This window comes from Ornithorhynchus anatinus, chromosome 7 (genome assembly GCF_004115215.2).
Source record: "Ornithorhynchus anatinus isolate Pmale09 chromosome 7, mOrnAna1.pri.v4, whole genome shotgun sequence".
Lineage (NCBI taxonomy): Eukaryota > Metazoa > Chordata > Mammalia > Monotremata > Ornithorhynchidae > Ornithorhynchus > Ornithorhynchus anatinus.
The window spans coordinates 81,840,541-81,866,160 of NC_041734.1; the positions used below are offsets into that span (position 1 = coordinate 81,840,541).

The window sequence follows — 25,620 nt, forward strand, 5'->3', positions numbered from 1 at the left end:
ACAAGTGATAAAGCCGGGATTCAAACCCATGACCTCTGACTCCCAAGCCCATGCTCTTTCCACTGAGCCATGCTACTTCTCTAATAATAATGTTGGTATTTGTTAAGCGCTTACTATTATCATCTGCCCGTCCGCTGCACTGCCCCGTTTAATAATAATAATGTTGGTATTTGTTAAGCGCTTCCTAAGTGCCGAACACTGTTCTAAATGCTGGGGTAGATACAGGATCGTCAGGTTGTCCCACGTGAGGCTCACAGTTAATCCCCATTTTCCAGATGAGGTCACTGAGGTCCAGAGAGGTTAAGTGACTCGCCCACAGTCACACAGCTGACGAGTGGCGGAGCCGGGATTCGAACCCACGACCTCTGACTCCCAAGCCCGGGCTCTTTCCACTGAGCCAGGTTGTTTCTCTAATTAGTCAGGGAAGGCCTCTTGGAGGAGATGGGCCTTCAATAAGGCCTTGACCGTGGGACGAGCGATCCGCTGATGGATCTGAAGGGGGAGGAAATTCCCGGTCAGAGGCAGGACGTGGGTGAGGGGTCGGCGATGAGAGAGACGAGATGGAGGGACAGTGAGGAGGTCGGCATGAGAGGAGCGGAGCGCGCGGGCCGGGTTGGAGGAGGAGAGCAGTCAGGCGAAATAGGAGGGGTCGGGGGGTGGACGGCTTTAAAGCCGACGGTGACCAGTTTCTGTTGGATGAGGAGATGGATGGGCATCCGCTGGAGGGTCTTGAGGAGGGGGGAAACCTAAACCGAATGGTTTTTAGAAAAATGATCCGGGCAGCAGGGTGAAGCGTGGACTGGAGTGGGGAGAGACAGGAGGCAGGGAGGTCAGCGAGGAGGCCGACGCTGTCATCGAGGTGGTCTAGGACAATTCCTTGGATTAGAATGGTAGCGGTTTGAATAGAGGGGGAAAGGCAGATTTCAGCAATGTTATGAATGAGGAAGCGACAGGATTTGGTGATCGTGAATACATGGGTTGAGTGAGAGAGATGAGTCTAGGATAATGCCAATCCCGGCTCCGCCACGTGTCAGCTGTGTGACTTTGGGCAAGTCACTTCACTTCTCTGGGCCTCAGTTCCCTCATCTGTAAAATGGGGACCAAGACTGTGAGCCCCACGTGGGACCACCTCATTACCTTGGGTCTCCCCCAGCGCTTAGAACAGTACTTGGCACATAGTAAGGGTTTAACAAATACCATCATCGTCATCATCACCATGCCAAGGTCATGGATTTGTGAGACAAGGAAGATGGTGGTGATGATCTCTAGACTGTCAGCCTGTTGTGGGCAGGGAATGCATCTGTTTATTGCTGTATCGTACTCTCCCAAGAGCTTAGTACAGTGCTCCGCACACGAGAAGCAGCATGGCTTAGCGGAAAGAGCACGGGCTTGGGAGTCAGAGGATGTGGGTTCTAATCCCAGCTCCGCCACTTGTCTGTGTGACCTTGGGCAAGCCACTTCACTTCTCTGGGCCTCAGTGACCTCATCTATAAAATGGGGATTAAGACTGTGAGCCCCATGTGGGACAACCTGATTACCGGGTATCTACCCCAGTGCTCAGAACAGTGACTAGCACATAGTAAGTGCTTAACAAATACCATTATTATTAGTAGGAGTAATAAGTGTTCGATAAATATGACCGACTGACACCACAAGGATGGGAAAGTCAAGGGGAAGGCAGAGTTTGGGTGGGGAGATGAGAAGTTCTGTTTTGGACATGTCGAATTCGAGGGACATTCAAGTAAAGATGGCCAGAAGGCAGGAGGAAACACAAGACTGCAGAGAGGGAGAGAGATCAGGGATGGAGGTGGAGATTTGGGAACCATCCACAGAGAGGTCGTGGTTGATGCCAAGGGAGCAAATGAGCTTTCCAAGGGTGTAGATGGAAACTAGAGGGGGATCGAGGACTGAGCCTTGAGGGATCCCCACAGTTAGGGGGCGGGAGGCAGAGGAGGAACCCACAAAATTGATCCACTAAGCCTGGGAATCCACAGATCTCCTTAAATCGGCCAATGAGTGGTATTTATCGAGTGCTTACTGTGTGCAGAGCAGATCTCTGTGGTAGCAAAGATCACGTTCGTGTGAAGAGCTGGCATGTTCCCAAGGAATAGCGTGGTGTAGAGCCTATTCCCCATGAATACTGCATGGAGCATCACGTGTTTCCCATGAATACTGCATGGAGTAGCCTATTACCCTTGAATATTGCATGGAACAGCGCATGTTCCCTATGAATACTGCATGGAACAGCGCGTTCTCTATGAATACTGCATGGAGCAGCATGTGTTCCCCATGAATACTGCATGTCGGGCAATCGTATTTATCGAGCACTTGCTGTGTGAAGAGCACTGTACTAGGCGCTTGGGAGAGGACAATAGAACAATAGAACGGGCACATTCCCTGCGCACAGTGAACTTACAGTCTAGAGGGGGAGACAGACGTTAATAGAAATAAATAAAAAGATTTTATTTTATGGACCTAAGTGGTGTGGGGCTGGGAGGGGGCGTTGAGTAAAGGGAGCAAATCAGGGCGATGCAGAGGGGAGTGGGGGAAGAGTCAGGGAAGGCCTCTTGGAGGAGGTGGGCCGAGAAGGCTTGGAAGAAGGGGAGAGTCATTGTCTGGGGGATGTGTGGAGGGAGGGCGTTCCGGGCCAGAGGCAGGAGATGGGCAAGGGGTCGGCAGTGAGATAGACTAGATGGAGGTAGAGAAGATTGGCATCAGAGGAGCAAAGTGTGCTGGGTGGGAGTAGGAGAGCAGGGAGGTGAGGTAGGAGGGGACAGAGTGATTAAGCGCTTTAAAGCCAATTGTGTGGAGTTTCTGTCTGATGCGGAATTGGATGGGCAAACACTGGAGGGTCTTGAGGAGCACAGAGACACGGACTGAATGTTTCTGTAAGGAGCAGCATGCTTTTGCATGAAGCACCGTGTGTTCCTCATCTATACCGCATGGAGCAGCTGTCCCGGGTAGGTCCCAGCAAGAACGGAGGCAGGGAGGCCGGAAGGCCGGAAGGCCGGAAGCCCGGGAGGCTGGTCCAGTCTGGTCCAGGCCACTCAGCTGGCCCGGCCTGGGGCTTGGGCGGAGGGGGCCGGGCCGGGGAGCTGCAGGGACCCCCAGTCGACCCTGCAGCACCGCCCAGCCCAGCTCCTCTGCCTTGGAGCCCTTTCCGCTTCCCCGGCCGGGCACAGAGCGGGGGGCCGGGCCGATGCCCCGGAGAGCTAGGTCGGCTGCCTGCAGCTCTGGGCTGAGCGGGAAGCACCTGGGCTCAGGCAGGAAAGCCGGTCAGCCGGCACTTCCCGACTCCCAGCGACACTTGGAATCCACCGCCCAGACCCACTGTCCACCCCTTGTCACTACCAGCCCTCGGAGCATTGGCGGGGGTCTAGGCCGGCCACCTGGCACGTCCGGGGCCCGAGGAGCTCCCCACCGTTGCGCCTTCCAGAGTGCCCAGGGCTGAGGAGTTCCCCGCTGACCCTCTGCCCGGTGGCAGAAGCGGCCACGTGGCGAAGATCTGGCCACGAGCTTCAAATAGCCAAACGTCAACAAATCCACACCGAGGAGGTGGTGTGGCCTAGTGGAAAGACCCCGGGACTCCCCTCCTCAAGCTTGAACCCCACCTCCCACTTGGGCCTGCTGGGTGACCGTGGGCAAGTCACCAAACCTTTCGGGACCTCGGTTTCCCCTTCGGTAAAATGGGGATAAGGCAGTGAAGCATGATGGAAATAGCGAAGGATGGGAGTCAGGAGTCCCGCGTTGAAGTTTCAGCTCTCTGCTGGCCCGCTCTGTGGTCGTGGGCAAGTCGCCGATCTACCTCTGGACCTCGGTTTTCCCATCTGTAAAATGAGATAAAATGAATCTGTTTTCCCTTCTTCTAGACCACCAGTTAGACCAAGGACTTTGTGGGACCTGATCAGCATCATCTTCAGTGGCATCTATGAAGCGCTTACTGGGTGCAGAGCACTGTACCGACTGCTTGGGAGAGTCCAATACAACCGAGTTGGTAGACGCGTTCCCTGTCCACAAGGAGCTTCTATCTTCTCTCCCTGCAAGCCGAATCCAGGGAGCCAGGCAGGTGGACGATGGAAAGGTGTCTATGCTGAGCAGCACTCTCTGCTCCCTGCAGGCTCTATCATGTAGGTCAGCCTCTCCTAGATGATCAGTACAGCACTGGGCTCTCAGTAAACGCCACCCCTGGAGGCGCTGACGAAATATCATTGAATACTGGAAGAGGAGGAAGAGGAGGAAAAGAGGAAGAGAAGGGGGAGGAGAGAGGAGGAAGAGGAGGAAGAAGAGAAGGAATAATAATAATGGTATCTGTTATCTGTTAGCGTTTACTATGTGCCAAGCACTGTTCTAAGTGCTGAGGTAGATACGAGGTTTTCAGGTCACACAGCTGGTAAGTGGCAGAGCCGGCATTAGAAGCGGAGAGAGGAAAAAGAGGAGGGAGAAAAGAAGGAAAAGGAGGAAGAGAGAGGAGGAAGAAGAGAAGGAAGAGAAGGTGAGAGGAGGAAAAGATAGAGAAGGAGGAAGAGAGGAAGAAAAGGAGGAGGAGAGGAGGAAGAAGAGGAAGAGAAGGAGGAGGAGCGAGGAGGAAGAGTATAAAAAAGGGTAAAAAGACGGTAAGCTCGTGGCGGGGGGGGGGGGGGGATGTGTCTGTTTATTGTTGTATCGAACTCTCCTAAGGGCTTAGTAGAGTGCTGTGCGCACAGTAAGTGCTCAATAAATACTATTGAATGCATGAATGAATGAATGAAGAAGGGAAGCAAGAGGAGGGGGAGAAACAGAAGAGATCAGGGTGAGATCATGGTTTCTGCCAGAGAACAGAAAGATGAAAGCAAGTCCGGAGTTGGGGGAAGGATGGGAGAGGGGTTGAGGAGAAGGGGGGAGGTGGAGAGAGGGGAAAAGTCGGGGGGGAGGAGAGGGGGACAAGGGTGGGGAGGGGAGAGGACGGTGCCGGGGGACACAAGAGTTAGAGAAGAGGGAGGAGGGCAGCGGGGAGGGAGGCGGAGATAGTGAAGGGTGGGGGAGAGCGTGGGAAGGGGGAGACGGGTTGGGAGAGGATTCATTCGATCGTATTTCTTGAGCGCTTACTATGTGCAGAGCACTGTACTAAGTGCTTGGAATGGGCAATTCGGCAACAGAGAAGATCCCTGCCCAACGATGGGCTCCCAGTCTTAAATGGGGGAGACAGCAAAACCAAACCAGACAAGTCTGTGGTATTCTAAGCTGTTCGATCTGCCTCAGCAGAGAGAAAGAGTGGCTCCGGAGACTGAATGGCGCTCCAACCTCAAAATAAGTTGATATTGAAAGTACCGACAACAGAGCTCACACTTCTTGGATGCGGGGGGGAGGGGGGACGGGGGCGGCTTCTTCTATCTGTCCGTCCGTCCGTCCGTCCGTCCGACGGTCCAGGGAAGGAGACGATTTTCCCAGGGCCCTACTGCCTGCTGGGAATGAGCGGCCCCATGTGAGGCCCCGGCTATTTTTAACGTTTTCATTAAACAATTTATGAGCAGCTGCTGCGTCCCGCGGAGTCCCCAGCTGTTGATTCCCGGCCCAACCCAACCCAACCCAACCGCAAACTCTCCCCCCCGCCAAGCTCGGCCCCGGGCCGGACCTGGGAACCCGGGTGTCCAGCGGGCCCGAGGAGGCAGGGGGATTGGCTCTCTGGGAGGCCGCCCCAGCCCAAGGCGCTCAGTATAGCGCCCTGTCTCGAGGGAGCACTGTGGATAAGAAGGACCACTCCAACCCAGAGCGCTCAGTACAGTGCCATGCCCTCAGGAGGCGTGGCGGGGGTGCAAGGCCACCAAGGCCCGGAGAGCTCAGTACAGTACCCTGCCCCAGGGGGTGCTGTGGATGGGAAAGACCACCCCGGTCCAGAGTGTTCAGTACAGTGCCCTGCTCCCAGGAGGTTCTGTGGGGATGATGATAATAATAATTATGGTATTTGTTAAGCACTTACTATATGCCAAGCTCGGTACTAAGCGCTGGGGTAGATACAGGGTAATCGGGTTGTCCCACGTGGGGCTCACAGTCTTCATCCCCATTTTACAGATGAGGTAACTGAGGCACAGAGACGTGAAGTGGCTTGCCCAAAGTCACACAGCAGCGGAGTGGGGATTAGAACTCACATCCTCTGACTCCCAAGCCCGGGCTCTTTCCACTAAGCCACAGGCCGCCAAAGATCAGAGTGCTCAGTACAGTACCCTGCCCCAGGGGGAGGTGCTGTGGGTGGAAGAGGCCACCATTCATTCACTCATTCAACTGTATTTACTGAGGGCTTACTGTGTGCAGAGCACTGTACTAAGCGTTTGGAAAGTACAATTCAGCAAGAAATAGAGACAAATAGAGACAATCCCTGCCCACAACGGGCTCACAGTCTAGAAGGCCCAGAGTGTTCAGTACAGTGCCCTGCTGTGGATGAGAAAGGCCACCTCCGCCCAGAATGGTCAGCACGGTGTCCTAACCCCCCGCCCCGGGAGATGTTCGGCCAATGCCATCAGTTGTGCATGCCTGGACACTGATAAAGCAGCATGACTCAGTAGAAAGAGGCCGGGCTTGGGAGTCAGAGGTCATGGGTTCGAATTCCGGCTCTGCCGCTTGTCAGCCGTGTGACTGTGGGCGAGTCACTTTTAACTTCTCTGTGCTTCAGTTCCCTCATCTGTAAAATGGGGATTAACTGTGAGCCTCACGTGGGACGACCTGATGACCCTGTATCTCCCCCAGCGCTTAGAACGGTGCTCTGCACATAGTAAGTGCTTAACAAATATCAACATTATTATTATTATTATAAAGGCCTCTCTTCCCCAGCTCACTCTCCCTTCAGCGTCGCCCCTGGGCCTGGGTATTAGAAGACCTGGGTTCCAATTCTGCCTCTGCCAATTGCTTACTGGGTGACCTCGGGCAAGTCACTCCCTCCCCCTCCACACATGCCAGACCACCACTCTGTCCACCTTCAAATCACTGTCAAGGCCACACCTCCTCCAAGAGGCCTGCCCCGATGAAGCCCTCTTTTCCCCAGCTTCCTCTCCCTTCTACGTCAACTACGTCCTGGATCCGTGACCTTCGGACATTTGCTATTCACCCCACACCCAACCCCCGGCATGAATATGAATTCTTTTTTCATATTAATGTCTGTCTCCTCCTCTAGACCATAAGCTCGTTATGGACCGAGAGCGTTTCTGCTAATTCTGTTGTATTGTTCTCTCCCAAATGCTTAGTACAGTGCTCTGCACATAGTAAGCTCTCAATAAATACTACTGACTGATTGACTTTAACTGCTCTGTGCCTCAGTTTCCTCAATGTAAAATAGGGATTAAATCCTACTCCCTCGTATTTAGGCTGAGGGCCCCATGTGGCACAGGGATTGTGTCTAACCAAATAATAATAACTGGTATTTTTTAAACTCCCAGCTCTGCCACTTGTCTGCTGTGTGACGTTGGGCAAGTCATTTAATTTCTCTGTGCCTCAGTTCCCTCATCTGTAAAATGGAGATTAAGATTGTGAGCCCCATGTGGGACAACTCAATTACCTTGTATCTACCTCAGTGCTTAGAACAGTGCTTGAGGAGTCCTCCTGGCCTCCCAACCCCTTCCCCCAATCCCTAAAGTCCCGATGCTGACGGGAGTCACAACCCACTGGTGTTCACGGCCCGCCCGATTTCAAACAAAATCCTCGCGACGCCGTCGCTTTTTCCGCTCTCGCCTCTGGTTTATAAAAGAATAAACGGAAATATCATTTATAGCGAAAACCTGGAGTGGGTGGCTCGCTCACTCGGTCTTCATTCAATTAAATCTTATTTATTGAGCGCTTACTGCGTACAAAGCACTGTACTGAGCGCTTGTGAGGGGCTTGTACGAACAAGGTACATTATGGATACAACGTCTGGAAAAGTTTTAAATACAAAAATACGGTGAAGACAAAAATAGCAAAACCCGCCCGGACTGGAACCCTAATTTTCTCTCTCATCGGAAGTCCAACGTCTACCGGTCCTCGGTTGGTATTTCAAGGGTGGCCCCCCACCCCATCCCAGTGGGCCTTCCTGGTTTCCTGGGTAACTTCGGGCCCGCCCCGGGGTTGAGTGGGTTGGGGGGATCACCTCTCCATCACCAGTTCACCAACTAGGCAGCTGCCAAATCCCGGTGGGTGGGCATTGGAGAGCAGCTCCCCGGGGCCGGTGACCCCCTCACCCCCGGGCAGCCCCCCTCCAGGACATTGCCAGCGCAGACCCAGGAGACCCACGGGACCGGGAAGCCCCGCGGTGGGTGCTCGGCCGGCCGCTGCCCGGGAAGATGGCCACCCTGCCATCGACCGGGCCCGGACCCTCCCGCTCGGACCCGGCCTGGACTCCGGAGGCCTGCTCATCTGAGAGGAGGCCCCCACGCCGACGTCCGAGGGCGGGTGGACTCTCGCTCTTTCCTTTCGTTCATTTGGGCGTATTTACTGAGTGCTTACTGTGTGCAGAGCACTGTACTAAGCACTTGGGAGAGAACAATAATAAGCAGGCACAATCTCCGCCCACTATGACCTTACACATCGTAAGCTTCCCCCGTCCGCAAAGCCCCCGCAAGCTTGCTGATCCCTGATTTGCCCGCTGGCTCCGTCCCCGAGGCCGGTTACAGTCACCGGACCCCGGCTCAGACACGGACCCCTCTTTCCCCACCTCTCTCCCTCCTTCCCTTCTCTCTCCCCTCTCCTCACACCCTCTCTCTTCCTCCATTTCCCTCACTCCCCTTCCCTTTTCCTCACACTCATCAATCAATGGTATCTAGTGAGCACTCTGTGAGACTGTAAGCTCACTGAGGGAGGGGAATGTGTCCACTTACTGTTATATTCTCCTCTCCCTAGTACTCTGCAGACAATAAGCACTCAATAAATACGATTGACTATGGGCTAACCTCTGTATACCCCCATGCTCTATCTCTGTGTCTCTCCCTCCCTCCCCTCCCGTCGCTGCCCTTACTCTCCCTCCAAATTGCACCCTAGTGAGAGGAGTCAAAAGACAAAGTCAAAGACAGCAGTGGGCTGTCCCCTGCTCAGCGGGATAACGAATGAACGAACCTTCCGAACCCGGAAGGGCTACTTTCCGATCCGACGTCGGACCACCCTGTCCCAACCCCTCACCTTTTCCCGAGCCAGCCCCCCGGGGTGCTTTTCTATCGAGAGTCCAGCCAGCTGGGGGGCCCCCCCGAGGCTCTGGCACAGCCTTATCAGTTTTTGGTCCCATAGTGGTGGCAATTTTTTATTTTTATTTATTTGGGGGGGGGGGCGGGTGGTCCCAAATTGGCAGCCATCTTCGGGTGGGTCCCCAAAATAGCAACCATCTTTGGGGAGACCCAGATGGGTCGGCTACCTCTGGGGGGGGGACCTGTATCGGTCACCATCTTTTAGGGGTTCAGAGGTGGCAGTCGTCTCTGTGAGGTCCCCACGGTGGTGGCCATATTTGGGAGGTCCCAATGCCAAGGCCATCTTTGAGAAGACTTAAAGTGGCAACCGTCTTTTAGAAGGCTCAAAGTGGGGGCCATCAAATGAGAAGGCCCGAAGGGCTGCCCATCTTTGGGAGGGCCTTCGACGGCAGCCGCCTTGGGGAGAACCTGATTCGGTGGCCATCTTTGGGAAAGCCCAAGGCAGTGGCCATCTTTGGAAGGCCCAAAGTGAAAGCCATCTTTGGGAGATGTCATAGTGGCAGCCATATCTGAGAAGGCCCCAGGTGGTAGCCGTCTCTGGGAAGACCTGTAGTGATGGCCATCTGTGGGAGCTCCCCTGGTGATAGCCATCTGTGGGAGGTCATCCAGCGGCAGCCATCTTTGGAAAGGCCCAAAGCAGCAGCCGTCTTTGGGAGGAACTGATCAGGCAGACATCTTTGGGAAGGGCCGCGTGGACAGCTGCCGGGGGGAGCGGTGGGGGGTGATCGTCGCTCCGGGGCACGGCTTGCCTTTGCGTGGAAGCCAAACCCTCCCCGGAAACAGGCCTCTACACGAACAAGCGGGAATCGTTGGTCAGTCACGTGCCGGCTCGCCGGCGACGAAAGGAGAAGGGTGAATGCCGGAACAAAGAACACGGGAATACAGCCCTGTCACCGGCAGGGCTGTATTTCGAGGGTTAAATATTCCACGAGGCCAAAGGGGCGCCCGGCCGGTCCGGCTCGGGTGGGGTGGGGTGTCCCCGCGGGCCGGGCCGGAGCCGGGGTGACCGGGCGGGCGGCTAGGGGACGGCCACCTCCAGGAGGCGGTTGTTCCTCCGCCTGCAGGTCGGGACGCCGCCGTTCCTCTGGGCTCCTTGAATGAACTTCACACACACCTTGTCCTGCCGGAACTGGACCAGGAACCTGTCGGGGACAGAGGGCCGGGGTCACCGCCGGGGCCACCGCCAGGGTCGGACCACAACAGGGAGGGGCCTCTGCCGGGGTCAGTCTGCTGCGGTCACCGCTAGGGTCGGCCTGCTGCTGGGGTCACCACGAGGTCAGTCCACTGGGATGATCACCGGGATCGGTCTGTCGGGGACAGTCCACCGAGGTCACTGTCTGAGTTGCCACTGCGGGCACCGCCAAGGACAGTCTGCTGGGGTCACTGCCGGGGTCACCACCGGTGACAATCTGCCAGGGTCACCACTGGGGACGGTCTGCTGAGGTCAGTGCCGGAGTCCCCACTAGTGTCAGCCACGCTGAGGTCAGCTGTGGGGCCCCACAGTCCCCCTGCCACCCGGGGGATGCTGCTGAGACCGATCATTGTAAATCTTCTGTGTGAGAGCCAGAAAGCCAGGCAGGCCCTGAGGAGGAGGAGGAGGGAGGGAGGGACGGACGGAGGGAAGGGAGACAGAGAGAGACAGAGAAGGAAGGAGAGTGTGGGAAGGGAGAGAGGAAGAGGGAGGACAGAGAAGGAGGAGGAAAGGAAGGAAGGAGAAAGGGAGGAATGGAGAAAGAGGAAGAAGAGGAGGGGACTGAGCAAGGGAGGGAGAGAGAGGAGAAGGGAAGGAGCAAGGAAGGAGAGGGTGGGGACTGAAGGGAGGGAGGGAGGAAAAGAGATTTACTTTCCCCTATTGCTGTAGAAGGGGCAACAGAGGTACAGAGAGTGCTTACTGTGTGCAGAGCACTGTATTAAACACTTGGGAGAGAAGAACTTGTCCAAGGTCCTACAGTCAAGGCCAGCATCGTTTTATCATCATCACTTCAGCTCTCTACATGCAGGAGGCACCCAGAGCTGCCCTCCACACGGTGGACACCCAGTACAGTCCTGCACGCAGGAGATACCCAGGACCGCCTTCTGCCACGTGGCCTGGGAGTCAGGGGGCCTGGGTTCTGATCCAGGTTCCACTCCTTGCCTGTGGAGTGCACTCAGGCAAAGTCCCCTGACTTCTCAGTGCCACAGTCTTCTCGCCTGTAAAATGGGGATTGAACATCTGCTCTCTCTCGCCCTTAGGTTGTCAGTCAGCCCCACGGTGGGCAGGGACTAGATTCAACCCGATGATCTGGTATCTCCCCGCAAGCTTAGTACAGGACTAGATTCAACCTGATGATCTGGTATCTCCCCCCACCATGCTTAGTACAGTGCTTGGCACATAGTAAGCACTTAACAAATATTTCAATTATTCTTATTAGGGGGCACACCACATGGTGTTCCCCCATGGTGGACGCATAATAATAATAATAATGACAATAATAATAATGATGGTGTTTGTTAAGCACTTACTACATGCCAGGCACTATTCTAAGCACTAGGGTTGATCCAAACTGATCAGGTTGAACACAGTCCCTGTCCCCCAGAGTCTTCATCCCCATTTTCCAGATGAGAGTAACTGAGGCAGAGAAGTGAAGTGACTTGCCCAAAGTCACACAGCTGACAAGTGGCGGGGCCGGGACTAGAACCCATGACCTCCGACTCCTAAGCCTGTGCTCTTTCCACTAAGCCACGCCCAGGTCCTTGTGACTCCCAGACCTGGGCTCTATCCATTAAACACTGTACTCTCCCAAGCGCTTAGTACAGTAAGCTCTCAGTACATAGAATTGACTGACTAAGCCATGGAGGGAGGGGCTCCCAGAAGTGGCCGCCATCTTTGGGAGTTGGAGGACTCTTCCGCTGTGTGGCTACTGGGAGTCCCGCTCCCCGCCTCTGCCGTCCCTGCGCCTCTGCCCCTTTACCCACCTTGGCCGCTGCCCCAGGCCCTCGCGGGATCGGACCACGTGCCCGCTGCCCCGAGGCCCGTAGCCGGTCCCCGCTCCCTCCGGATCCCCGCTGGCCTGGGCGCCCTAGGGCACCGGACGGACACATGTGTCGCGGCTGGATCAACCTCGCCTGCCCAGGGAACAACGGACGGTCACCGGGGCCACGGGGGGTAGGGGGGCGGGGGAGAGGGGAGCGGGCCTACTCGTCCGAGATCTGGATGTGGAGCGGCTGGTCGGTCTGGCTCAGGGCGGCCCGGTAGAGCTGCGTGGCCGTCTCGATCAGGTGGTCGCTGCTCAACAAGAAGTCGCCCTTGCTGGCCGCGCCGGAGCCCTGGGCCGGAGGGAGCGTGAGGTCAGACCGTCGTCCAGAGCTGACCGTCACGCGTGTTGAGGGGGTTGCCTGGGGTGGGGCGGGACTGGGACCGAAGGGGGACAGAGGCCTTGAGAAGCCAAGCGGTCCCGGCCCGGCGTCCTGGACACGGCCCACTCCCCGAGTTTCCCACCCCGACCCCCGCCATGCTCCCCACCCCTTCGCCGGCCCCCCGCCCCACCCCCGGCCCCCCGCTCCGGACCCAGCTGGCACCTCCTTCAGGTGGACGGCGAAGAAGCCATCGTTCTGGGAGCTCACGGACACCTTGGTGACGTCGCCCAGCGGGACCTCGGCCTTGATGTTGCCGGACTTGTGGTCGGCCAGGACCACGTGGTCGCTAGTCAGCAGGAAGATCCTCGAACTGCCCTGGAGACCCCGGAAGGACCTCGCTCACACCGGCCCCCGCGGGGAACGCCGGCCACGGCCTCCACCCCAAGCCGGGCCCCGCCGACGAACGAGGCGAGCGGGACCGGAACCCAGAACCGCATTGGCAGCGGCAGGGAGGGTATCCCCGGGCTTCCCACACATCCTAGACTGGTGCCCGGTGGCCCGGTGGGGTGGATGCCGGGCACCTCCGAACGGCCCCTGGGGAGAGTAGGAAGATGGGCCTCGCTCCGCCGTGTTCTCGGCCGGGCATGTTACCACTGTTGCTGTAGGATGGTGGCAGGCCCCCTCACGTGTCCCTCCCCAGCTCAGGCTAGAAGGGTGCCCGGGCCACCACCTGGGTACCTAGTACACTGCCGGGGCACCCAGTACACCACTCGGTACCCAGCGGGTCCAGCACACACCACCTGCCACCCAGCGTGCCCAGGACTCCGGCCGATACCGGGGGGCCCAGTATACCAATTGGTCCTGGCGGTGTCTAATTACGCTGCTCAGTACCCGGGGGGCCTGGTACCCAGCAACCACGGTGTCCAGCACACTGTCCCATACCTGGGGTGCCCAGGATGTCCAGTCCAGCACCCAAGGCGCTCAGTCCCCACCGCCCGGCCCCCGGGATGCCCAGTCCACCACCCGACGCCTAGGACGCCCATTCCCGCGCCCAGCCCCACTCGGCCGCCGGTCAGACGGCGGGTCGGACCTTGCCGTTGGCTCGGTTGATCTTGCTGACGACTTGGGCGATGATGATCTTCTCTTCCACCGCCTCCTGGAGCTTCTTGTACTTGGGGTTCTTGCCCATCTCCAGGTAGGACCCCTGGAACGGCCGCCCCACGCTGGACCAGCGAGCCGGGGGTGGGGAGAGAGAGAGAGACACGGACGGGGTTGACCGGCCGTGAGGGGAGGAAGAGACAGGACGGGGTTGGGGGGGATCCCAGTTTCCTGCCATCCCACGGCACCGGGAACCAGTGCGTCCCCATCCGGCTCTCCCGCCTCGCCCCCTCCGCTCTCCCACGGCTGTCCGGCCCTCACGCTCCGCTCCTCCCACGCCAACCTACTCCTCTCTGTACCTCCACCTCTCTATCCTGCTAACGACCCCTCGCCCACATCCTCCCTCTGGCCTGGACCTCCTTCCCCCTTCCGGTCCGAGAGACCGTTGTTAAGTGCTCACTATGTGCCAAGCACTGTTCTAAGCGTTGGGGGTGGGGATACAAGGTAATCACGTTGTCCCACGTGAGGCTCACAGTCTTCATCCCCATTTTACAGATGAGGGAACTGAGGCCCAGAGAAGTGAAGTGACTTGCCCAAAGTCACATAGCCGACAAGTGGCGGAACCGGGATTAGAACCCACGACCTCTGACTCCCAAGCCCGCGCTCTTTCCACTGAGCCACGCTGCTTCTCGTATCTTCAAAACCCTCCTAAAAATCACACTTCCTTCAAGAGGTCTACCTCTTAACCGCTTTGATTCCACCCCCACTCCTTCACAGCACTTCTGTCCACACCCGAGCTCTGTCCGCCACGCCAAAGGGTCAGTAGGGGGGAACGACAAGGGAAGGGAGAGGAGAAGCAGCATGGCGGAGCGGCTAGAGTACGGGCCTGGGAATCAGGAGGTGACGGGTTCTAATCCCGCCTCTGCCATGTGTCTGCTGTGTGACCTTGGGCATGTCACTTCACTTCTCTGGGCCTCAGTTCCCTCATCTGGGAAATGGGATGGAGTCTGTGAGTCCCACGTGGGACTGATATTGTGTCCAATACGATTTGCTTGTAATAAGAATAATAATAATATTGGAATTTGTTAAGTGCTTACTATGTGCAAAGCACTGTTCTAAGATCTGGGGTAGATACGGGGTAAGCAGATTGTCCCACGTGGGGCTCACAGTCATAATTCCTGTATTACAGATGAGGTAACTGAGGCCCAGAGAAGTGAAGTGACTTGCCCACAGTCACACAGCTGACAAGTGGCAGAGCCTGCATTCGAACCCATGATCTCTGACTCCCAAGCCCGGAGCTCTTTCCACTGAGCCACGCTGCTTCTCGTATCCACCCCTGTGCTTAGTAGAGTCCCTGACACATAGTAAGCGCTTAACCAATACCATAATTATTACTATTATTATTAGGAAGGCAGGGAGGAGGGAAGAGGAGGAAGGAAGGGAGAAGGAGAACCATGTGGATTGTATGACTCTTGCTGACCTTTCCCTTGAGGCTTCGACCTGGCTCAGGTCAGGCCGTTTATTCTCTCCTCTCTACCCCCCATCCCACCCCCACCCCGTTCCCGGCCTTCCGCAGGGCCCACTCTGGGCACGTGCCCGCTCTGGGCCTATTCTCGGGGACCGGGGACGGTTTGGGTCTGTTTAGATATTTTCCGTTTGTCTGGACGTTGATTTCTCCCAGAAGCTCTGTTTCATCCTCATTCTTCTCTGGCTTTTACTATCAACCAGCCAACAGTACTGACTGGAGGGCTACTACGTGCAGAGCACTGGCCTGAGCACTTGAGAGAGCATAAGGAGTTAGCAGACAAGATCCCTGCCCTCACGGAGCTTCCAGTCTACTGTGTGCAGAGCACTGGACTTAGCGCTTGGGAGAGGACAACGGAGTTAGCAGACACGATCCCTGCCTTCAAATTGACAAATGAGTTTCGTCCATCTCCCCATTTAGACTGGAAGCTCCTCGAGGGCAGGGAACTGCGTCTTTCCACGTCTGGACTCTCTCCGGCATTTGGTACGGTCCCTCGCACTCGGTCGACACTCTCCACGACCTAGGCCCTAAGCCTGTCTCTGAAACAGTAGTATTTGTTAAGCGCTCGCCATGTGCCGACCACTGTTCTAAGTGCAGGGGTAGATACAAGATAATCAGGTTGGACACAGTCCCTGTCCCGCATGAGGCTTAAAATCCCAATCCCCATTTTACAGATGAGGTCACTGAGGTCCAGAGAAGTGACGTGATTAGCCCAAGGTCACACAGCAAATAAGCGGCAGAGCTGGTATTAAAACCCAAGTCCTTCTGACTCCCGGGCCCATGCTCTACCCACTAGGCTATAGTGCAGCAGCTCTAGTCCCCCTGTGGTGTCCGGCCGGCGGGGTAGGGGACACCGTGGTGGTCGGCCAACCAAATCCCTGCATCGGCGAGGGGACGGACGGACAGACGAGTGACCGGCAAGTGTCCCCGCGCCCACGCCGATGGCTCTCCCCGCCGGGCCTGTCTCCCAGCCCGCCCCCGGGCGTCCCGGTGTCCGCACGGCCCGGGTCCCGGCGGCCACCTGATAGGCCGGTTGGCCCGCTGCCCGCTCAACCTAGCCTCGGGGCAGGTGGGGCGGGCCCGGGCCGGTGCTCACCTGGCCGGGTACAGAGCTTTCTTGTCCTTGAAGAGCTGGCTGGCTTCCAGCTTCTCCTCGTAGACCAGCTTCTGCTGCTCCGTGAACTGGCCGCGGTGCTTCTTACACTGCCGGAATCCGACGGACGGACGGACGGACAATACGGAGCAAGGACCACACGACCAGTTAGTCGTCGCAAACTAAGGTGTCCAGTTCAGCGCTCTGTCGGCGGCTGATGCCCAGCACAGTGCTCTGCACACAGTATCTCCTCTGAGCTCACTAGGTGCCCAGTATAGCGCTTTGCCCCCAGGAGGTGCCCAGTACAGCAGTTGGCCAACACAGTGCTCTGCACACAGTACCTGCTCTGCACTCACTAGGTGCCCCGTATAGCTCTCCGCTCACAGCAGATGCCCAGCACGGTGCTCTGCCCATAGTACCTGCTCTGCGCTCACTAGGTGCCCAGTACAGTACTCTACCCACAACGGATGCCCAGCACAGTGCTCTGCGCACAGTATCTGCTCTGGACCCAGCATACACTCCTAGAACAGTGCTTTGCACATAGTAAGTGCTTTACAAATACCATCATCATCATCAATACAACGTTCTGCACATGCCAGGCACCCAGCACAGTGCTCGTACTCAGTAAAATTCTCCATTCCTTGCTCCCCCCGCCCCCCGACCGGGGAGAACACCACGCCCAAATTAAGGGAAGGCGAGCTCGCCTTAAAAGCCTTCTCTGGGATAGGCTGCTACAGGGGACTGCCTCGAATGGAAATCCCAAGCCTCCAAAATCAATCCATCCGTCGCTGTTACTTATTGAGCGCTTACTGTGTGCAGGGCACTACGCTAAGCACTACGGAGTCGGTAGAAAGCAAGCTAACAGTCCCAGCCAGGCACCCTCCCCTCCGCCCTCCGGGGGACGCCCGCCGGCCCCTCCCCGCTCCCCCCGGCGGCTCGCCCACCCTCCACAGGTGGAAAATTCTCTTGAGCTCGGTGTGCGTGGCCTCCAGGAAGAGGTAGGGTCTCGCGGGCCAGTTCTTGTCTATCGGGGACAAGGAAGGCATCTTAGCCTTCATTTCCAGGAAGTATTTTTGGATCTGCATTGGACAGGAGGGCAGCTCTTCGTTCCATGACTGAAATACCTGGCGGAGAGAACCGCCTTCCCCGCCCACCGCCGCGCCCCCCCAACAACCCTCCTCCAGACCCCGGGCTCCGCCCGCCGCCACCCCCCCCGCTCCCCGGAGCCCCCCGCCAGGCACCGGGCCGTCCACCCCAACACCCGAGTATCCTACCGTCCCCGGCGTAATAATCGTAATAATTATTGCGGCATTTGTAAAGGGCTTACTATGTGCCCGGCACTGTTCTACGTGCTGGGATAGGGCAGGGAATGCATCATCATCATAGTGATTTAATAATATTGTGGTATTTGTTAAGTGCAAATAATAGTTAAATGCGTAATAATAAAGTTGTGGTATTTGTTAAGTGCTTACTTTGTGCCAAGCACTAAGGTCCGGGGCTAGGGCAGGGAAGGCATAATAATAATAACAGTAATAATAATAATTGTGGTATCTTTTAAGCACTTACTATGTGCCAGGCACTGTTCTAAGCGCTGGGGGAGATACAAGCTAACCGGTTTGGACACAGTCCCTGCCCCACATGGGGCTCAAAATCCCTATTTTACAGATGAGGGAACTGAGGCACAGAGAAGTGAAGAGTGACTTGCCCAAGGTCACACAGGCACTATGCCATGAATGCGTATCTGCTACCGCTGCCTTCTTCCACCTGCTTAGTATGGAGCCTCGCCCTCAGCAAGCGCTCAGAGGATTTATTGAGCACCCGCTCGGGGTGGCGCACCATCCTGGGCACTTGGGAAGAACAGAATAGCCAAGGGTTCCCCGCCCGCAAGCAGCTGGCATTCTAATGGGCGAGACAGACATCCAATCCTTCAAAGAATTTGGTGACAATTGACTAACTGACGGGCCAGAGCTAATGGCATCCCTCGGAGAGGCCAGTAGACGCCAGGACTGGTGGCTGGCGAGACGCCACCCGTGCCCTCCCGTCCCTGCCGCCCGCCATGCCACCCTGGGGCCTGGCGGCCCATCCCGACGGGCCCCATCGTGTGACGGGCCTGAACTTACGATCCTCTGCAGGATGAACTCCGCAATTTTCTTTCCGGCGTAGGCTCGGAAGAACTTCCTGTACTCCCTGCGGACCTGACGGAAGAAAAATAAAAACCGTCCCGTGGCCCGGGGTCAGCGCTCCCACGGCCGGGGGCGGGGGAGAGGCTCGTGGGAGTTGCGGGAGATTCTGGGAGGAACGGATCAATTCCAGCCCTCCTCGGGGCAAGGCCACAGGGCACTGGGGTCCAAGCGGTGTCTGAAGAAGCCACGCTCTGCTGACGACCTTTGAACCGCTCTGATATTTAGTAGCCGGGTAGATTTGCAGGAGCCCCAACATTTTTTATTCCCGGTCCGGAAATCGGGCAGCCGGAAATATCCGCGGGGCTCAGAGGGGTTTAGACGGGTTCCATCTCTGGAGGGAGAGTCAGGGGTGTTGGGGCGGGGGGAGGTTCATCCCGAACCACAAGGGTGGGTGTCCGGTGGGTGTCCAGTTCCTTCCGGCGGCCCCAGCGGGGGCCGAATTCTGGGCCGGTGGGGCCACGGGAGCTGCCCGGGGGGATAATGGGCAGGACCGGTGGCTTCCTCAAAGGGGTTAGAGGTAGGGGAGCCGGAATGAGCGGGGGACCGTCCGGGCAGGGTGGTGGTGGGCTTTGGAGTCAGGTTTTGAGCGAGGTGGGGGTCAACACTGGTGAAGGAGGGCAGGCAGGATGGGCGTGCGGGCCCAGAGGAGGGGGTCCGAGGGCCCGGGCCGGTCCAGTGCCGGGCCGCCATCGTCCGGGGTGGCTCGGGATGGGGCCCTTCCGCTCGGTTCCCAGCGGTGGCAGACCTCGGGGGCTCCGGCCGGTTCTGTCCCTTCCCTCCGAGGGGGACGCGGCTGATAGAGAAGAACCTGCCCGGGATCTCTCCTCTTGAACGAGCCTGGGATGTCTCCCTCTCCAGAACAAACTCAGGAGGTCTCCCTCTCTAGAATGAGCCCAGAATCTCTCATTCCTCAGAACAGGTCCAGGATGTCTCCCTCTCCAGAACGAGCCCAGGATGTCTCCCCCCTCTAGAACGAGTCCGGGATGACTCCCTCTCTTGAACAAGCTCAGGACATCTCCCTCTCTAGAATGAGCCCCGAATCTCTCCTTCTCCAGAACAGGGATGTCTCCCCCTCTAGATAAACCCAGGATGTCTCTCCTTCTAGAATGAGCTCCGGATGTCTCCCTCTCCAGAACAAGACCAGAAGCTCAATCCCTGTTCCCTCTCCTTCTTTGACTGGGAGCCCCATATGGGACGGCAACTGGGTACGAACTAATTAACCCCAGCGCTGAGAACAGTGTTTGACACAGAGTAAGCGCTTAAATACCATTTAAAACAACTCTCTCCAAAATAAGCCTGGAATCTTGTTCTTAGAATGAGCCTGGGGCAGACTCTTCTCTTGAATCAGTCAGATACCTCTCCCTCTCTCAAATGAGTTGGTGATCTCTCCCTCTGTAAAATAAACCAGGGATCATTCCCTCCGTCAAACAAGCCCAGGATATCTCCCTCTCCAGATTGACCCCGGGATCTCTCCCTCTCCAGAACAGGCCCGAGTTCTGTCTCTCTCTAAAATGAACCAGAGCTCTCTCCCTCTCTGGAACAAGCCATAGACAATAACGATAATAATAATAATGGTATTTGTTAAGTGCTTACTATGTGTCAAGCACTGTACTGTACAGAGATCTCAGAGTCGGGGCTTTTCGCCTCTCCAGAACAAGTCTGGGATCTCTCCCACCGTAGAATGTGGCGGGAGGCTCTCTCCCTCTCTAGAATCATCTGGGGGTGGTCTCTCCCGCCCTAGAATGAGCCCAGAGACCTCTCCCTCCCTAGAATGAGCCCAGGCTCTCTCTCGAATGAACGAACGAACCCAGTGAACACTCAGTAGATAGCGCTGGTCACTCAAAGCCGGGCCTAGGGCAAGCAGGCTCGTGGGTCACCCACGGGTTAGTGGCACGCTGGCATCCCCAGAGGGAGCGGCTGGCAAGCAGGCAGGCAGGTAGCCAGAACCAATTAGCACGAGGCAGGACTGCCCCCCGCCCCCTCCGTCCCCGGGGCCGAGGCCCCGCCGGCTCCCCGAGAGGGGGCGCGGCGTCGGCGGGGGGGCGAGTACCTTCAGTCCGAGCCAGAAAGCCCAAATCACAGCCACTGCCCGCTTACACCGAGCTTCTTCCTGCAAGCGCTTCAGCTCCCGCCGCGCCTAGAGGGGTTCAGAGCATGAGTCAGGGGCAGCCCGAGGTGCAGGAGGGACGTGGGGGAGACAGGCCGGGGGAGGGTGGCGAGGGAGGCTGGAGGCGGAAGGCCGGTAGGTGGCAGGCGGAGGGAGGCTGGCCGGTGGTGGGTGGGAGTTGGGAGGTCTGGTGGGCGGTGGGCAGGGCGAGGGCCAGTGGTCCCGGGGTCCCCGGGGGTCTGCACCCCTAGCACTTTCCTTCCCAGCCTCCGCCCCGGCCTCGACCCTAGACCCCTGCCTCCAGCTCGGCCTTCATCCCCGTTTCCCCCCAGTCTTTGCCCTGGCTTTCATCCCGGCCTTCACACCCCAGCCTGGCCCTGGCTTCCTGCTGGGCTAACACCCCAGGATCCGCCCCAGCCTCGGGCCGTGCCCGTGGAGGGGCGCCCCGGCCGCTCTCAGACTCAACGAGGAAAACACGATTTCCTTCCAGGTTGCGGGGAGGAGGCCGGGGAGAAGGTTGGGGTGTGAAGGCCAGGGCGGAAACCGGGGCGGAGGCCCGACTGGGACTCGACGAGCTTAGGCCATGAGGAACGAAACGGGTAAAATCCAGTTCCCGGGGTCAGGGGGCCGTTGGCGTTCACACAGCCCGGCCCTGCGGCCCGGGGATTAGCGGGAATTTCAGAAGGACTGGCTTCCTGAAAACAAAGCGCTGACACGGGAATTCCTGGAATTCTTTGGCGGCTGCCAGCCTAGCCCGGCTGAGCAGGATTTTCTGTTTCAGCTCGGACGAGACCACGCCGGCCTCCTCGCTGTTCGGCCTCCTCGCTGCTCGGACTGGGAATTCTGCCTTGCGGGGGGGGGGAGGGAGTTGGGGGAAGGGCTGGAGACCCGTGGGGGAGCAAGAGGGAAGGGGGAGTCAATGGCCTGGGGGAAGGGGGCAGCGGCCTCGGGGCAGGGCTCTCGGCAAGAAGGCGGAGCGGACACAGGGGATTTCCGTGGGCCGGGGTTGGTGGGAGCCGGATCGGTCTGGGCCGTGGCCTATCAGCGAAGGGACAGTGGGGGCCGGGGAGCCTGGACCCGCCCACAGTCCGGTGCGTGTTTAATAGTAATGATTCTAATAATAACTGTGGTATCTGTTGAGCGCTTACTACGTGCTAGGCACTGTACTAAGTGCCGGGGTGCATATGGGCAAATCAGATTGAACACAGTCCCTGCCCCTCGTGGGGCTCACGGCCTCCATCCCCATTTGACATACTAGGGAACGGGGGCCCAGAGAAGTGAAGTGACTTGATCAAGGCCACACACAGCAGACAAGCGGTGGAGCCGCAATTAGAATCTGTGACCTTCCGACTCCCAGGCCTGGTGATTAGAGAAGCAGTGTGGGTCAGTGGAAAGAGCCCGGGCTTGGGAGTCAGAGGTCATGGGTTTGAATCCCGGTTCTGCCACTTGACAGTTGTGTGACTGTGGGCAAATCACTTCACCTCTCTGGGCCTCAGTTTCCTCATCTGTAAAATGGGGATTAAGACTGTGAGCCTCATGTGAGACAACCTAATCACCCTGTATCTACCCCAGCACTTAGAACAGTGCTCTCCGCATAGTAAGCGCTTAACAAATACCAACATTATCATTATCCACGTCATGCCGTCGGCCCAGCCGCCGGCCCTGGGGCCCACAGGCTCCGACAGCCGTGGGGTCCCCGAATGCGAGGGAGGGAGTCCGAGGCACCTCCTATCCGAGCCGGGGCACCGGGAGACGGCCCCTTCGAGTCCTGCCCCCGGTCACCTTCTACCTCCCCACGACCGCCTCCGCCCCCACCGTTGGGCGGGAAAGGAGACAGAGAGAAGTCACGATGAAGGCTGAAGGCCCAGGGTGGCCAGCGGCGGAGAGAGACGCAGGCGCGGGTGGGCGGACGTAGGCAGAGACCGACCGGGGTGGTGAGGTATTGGGGGCGGGGGGGGGAAACGGGTAGCGGCGGGAGGGCAGAGGGGACGGGCAGGGCGGCAGGACGGCGGTTGCGGGGAGTCTGCTCACCTGGGTCCCGCGCCAAAAGGCGGCGATCTTGGTGACGGCTTCCTCGCAACGCTTGCGGTGCTTCAGTTGGCAGAGCAGCTTCCGGGCCTGGACGGCGGGGAGAGGGAGAGCGGAGAGGGAAGAGGGGGAGAGCACGGGGCCCGTTGTAGGAGAGCAGAGTACAGAGAATGGGGGAGAGGAGAGGGGAGAGCACAGAGCCGGAGAAGCACAGAGCAAGCAGCGCATTAGGCTCGAAGCTCTGCGAGGGCAGGGCGCTTGAGACTGGCTTCAGCTTTTCCCTTCCCCATCAGGTGTCCAGCACAGTGCTCTGCACCCAGCAGGCCCCCAGCACGGTGCTCTGCATACAGTAGGCACCCAGTACAATTAATCATCAATCGGTGGTACTTACTGACCGTTTACTGAGTGCAGAGCACTGCACTAGGCGCTTGGGAGAGTGCAATGTAACAGCTGGTAGACACCTTCCCTGCCCGCAATGAGCTCTGCACCCAGCAGACACCCAGCACAGAGTTCTGCATAAAGTACGCACCCAGCACAGTGCTCTGCACACCCGGCAGGTGCCCAGCACGGCGCTCGACCCCAAACGGACCCCGGCCAAACACCCCCCGAATGACGTCAAGGCCCGCGGCCACAGACGGGGAAAGCCCTGCCGTCAGCAGGCTGGCCGCCGGGTCGGTGGTCCGGTGCGTGCTGGGGAGGGGTCCGGCCGGAGAGCCCCCGGGTCAGCCGCCCCGAACCCCACTCGAGGGGGCGCCCGGCTGCTTTTCGAAGTCACCTGCCACCCCCTGGTGTAAGACTGGATCACGATGGCCGAACTCTTGATGCGCTGGAACTTCTTCTGTTGCTGCAGGAGGAGAGTGGAGCTTGTGGCCTCGTCCGGGGTGCAGACGGGCTCCCCCCGGCCGCCTGCCCGCCCCTTACCCACCCTCCGACGACCCCCTTCACCAGTCGGGTTTCTGCTCGGCACCAGAGGGAGTAAGACGGCAGGGAATGCGTCTCCCCCAGAATGATGGGGGGAGCAGGAGTCGGACCCCCCCCGGGAGCCGGGCAGCCGCAAACACCGCCAAGGCTGGAGGGGTTCGGACCGTCCCGTGGACCGACGTCCGAGATGGGTCACCGGGGGAGAGTCAGGGAGGGAGAGGGCAGAGTCGGGGCCGGGGGCGGGTGGGATGGTCTGGGCTGGGTCACCGGGGGAGACTCAGGGAGGGAGAGGGCAGAGTCGGGGACAGGGGCGGGTGGGATGGTCTGGGCTGGGTCACCGGGGGAGAGTCAGGGATGGAGAGATGCAGGTATTAAGTCTTTCCTGCAACCTGGATGCAATCTGGACTCTCCCGCGGTGTCCCAGCACGGACCATCCCATCCCCCCCGACTCTCTCCTCTCCATCCCTGACCCACCCCCGGTGACACGGCACGGACCATCCCACACCCCCAACTCTCCTCTCCCTGTCCCTGACTCTCCCCCCAGGATCCATCATGGATGCTATTTATTGAGCGCTTACTGTGTGCCGAGCACTGTACTAAGTACAGCAGCGTGGCTTAACAGAATGGGCCCGGGCTTGGCATGGGTTCTAATCCCGGCTTCGCCACTTGTCTGTTGTGTGACTTTGGGCAAGTCACTTAGCTTCTCTTGCCTCAGTGACCTCATCTGGAAAATGGGGACGAAGACTGCGAGCCCCACGTGGGACAATCTGATGATACTGTATCTCCGCCAGTGCTCAGAATAGTGCCTGGCACATAGTAAGTGCTTAACAAATACCATCATTATTATTATATTATCCCAGTGCTTAAAACAGTGCTTGGCACACGGTAAGCGCTTAACAAATACCAACATTATTATTCAGCGCCTAGAACAGTGCTAGGCACATAGTAGGCACTTAACAAATACCATTATTATTATTAAGCACTTTGGAGAGTCCAATATAATAGAGCGGGTAGATGTTTGTTCTGGACTACAGCCCTCCAGCTCCCGGTAGCCCCTGGCTCGGTGGGATTCGGGGACCGGCCATTGTACATCGGCCCTGCCTGCCCCTTCCTGTGTCCGTCTGCCCAGCCCCATGTCCTGTGTCTGTCCGGCCGGCCCACCGCACCCCGTCCCTGCTCAAACCCAACCTGCTCCGGCCCCCTGCCTGACCCCAGGGCTGCCCGCTCCCCTCAAGTCACCCAGGAAGGGGCCAAACCCCCCCCAGTGGGGCCTCGGTGGCAGACATGGCACCTCCAGACTCCCCACCCTATCCTGCCGGGCTGTTGCTCGGTGAGCACTGAGCAGGTAGGATGTCCCCACGCTGCCCAGGCCGTTGCTCGGTGAGCACTGACGTGATAGAACACCCCTATCCCGTCCCGCCGAACTATTCGTCAGTGAGCACTGAACAGAGGGGGTGCTCCCACCCCATCGTGCTGGGCTGTTGCTCGGTGAGCATCGAGCACATAGGACGCCCCCACCCCATCCTTCCGGGTGAGCACCGAGCAGAGAGGATGCCTCCACCCCAACCCGCCAGGCTGTTGCTCGGTGAACACTTAGCAAAGAAGGTACCCCAATCCCGTCCCGCCGTTGCTCGGTTAGCATCGAGCGGATAGGACGTCCCCACCCCATCCTTCCGGGCCATCGCTCGGTGAGCACTGAGCGGGTCGGACGGCCCCGACCTGTCCCGCCGGGCCGCTGGTCAGTGAGCGGAAAGGACAGGCGACCCGGTGGCGCGTGTTCCCGCCGGGCCCCTTCCGCCCCGCCCCGCCCCCCCGGCCCCCAGCCTTACCGCGTAGCGCCGGAACCAGGCGGCGATGAGGATCTGACTGGCCCTGAGGAGTAGGAAGCGCTGGCGGCACCTCCAGCCGCGGTAGACCTTCTGCACCAGCGTCGCCAGGTCCTCCAGCCGCCGCCTCCGCAGGGCCTCCAGCTCGAACAGCTGCCCGGCCACAGGGGCGGACACACACCGGCGCTGAGGACCGGCCCTGGCACCGCCTGCCCCGGGACCACCCCGCCCGCCCACCCCGCACAGTGAGACCGGGACTCCCGGCGGGAGGACCCCGGTGTGGGGCGTGGGAGGACTCAGAGGTAGGGCTCACGGGGCTGAGGT

General features: G+C 58.5%; 1 protein-coding gene across 2 annotated transcripts in view; it reads right to left on the minus strand.

The window, feature by feature from the left end:
• Nucleotides 1-8,806: 8,806 nt before the first annotated feature.
• The window catches only part of MYO1B (myosin IB), an 87,462-nt gene continuing 70,648 nt past the window's right edge, over nucleotides 8,807-25,620 (minus strand). The window contains exons 20-30 of one of the 2 annotated variants that reach the window (XM_029068997.2): nucleotides 25,300-25,449; nucleotides 23,325-23,393; nucleotides 22,553-22,639; nucleotides 20,465-20,551; nucleotides 18,352-18,426; nucleotides 17,176-17,310; nucleotides 16,235-16,341; nucleotides 13,606-13,738; nucleotides 12,738-12,890; nucleotides 12,358-12,485; nucleotides 8,807-10,321 (exon numbers count right to left, since the gene is read on the minus strand). In XM_029068997.2, coding sequence (XP_028924830.1) covers nucleotides 10,198-10,321; nucleotides 12,358-12,485; nucleotides 12,738-12,890; nucleotides 13,606-13,738; nucleotides 16,235-16,341; nucleotides 17,176-17,310; nucleotides 18,352-18,426; nucleotides 20,465-20,551; nucleotides 22,553-22,639; nucleotides 23,325-23,393; nucleotides 25,300-25,449 — 1,248 coding nt within the window. In that variant the 3' untranslated portion in view covers nucleotides 8,807-10,197. The remainder of the gene's footprint in view (nucleotides 10,322-12,357; nucleotides 12,486-12,737; nucleotides 12,891-13,605; nucleotides 13,739-16,234; nucleotides 16,342-17,175; nucleotides 17,311-18,351; nucleotides 18,427-20,464; nucleotides 20,552-22,552; nucleotides 22,640-23,324; nucleotides 23,394-25,299; nucleotides 25,450-25,620) is intronic. The other variant, XM_029068998.2, reaches the window with a different exon arrangement.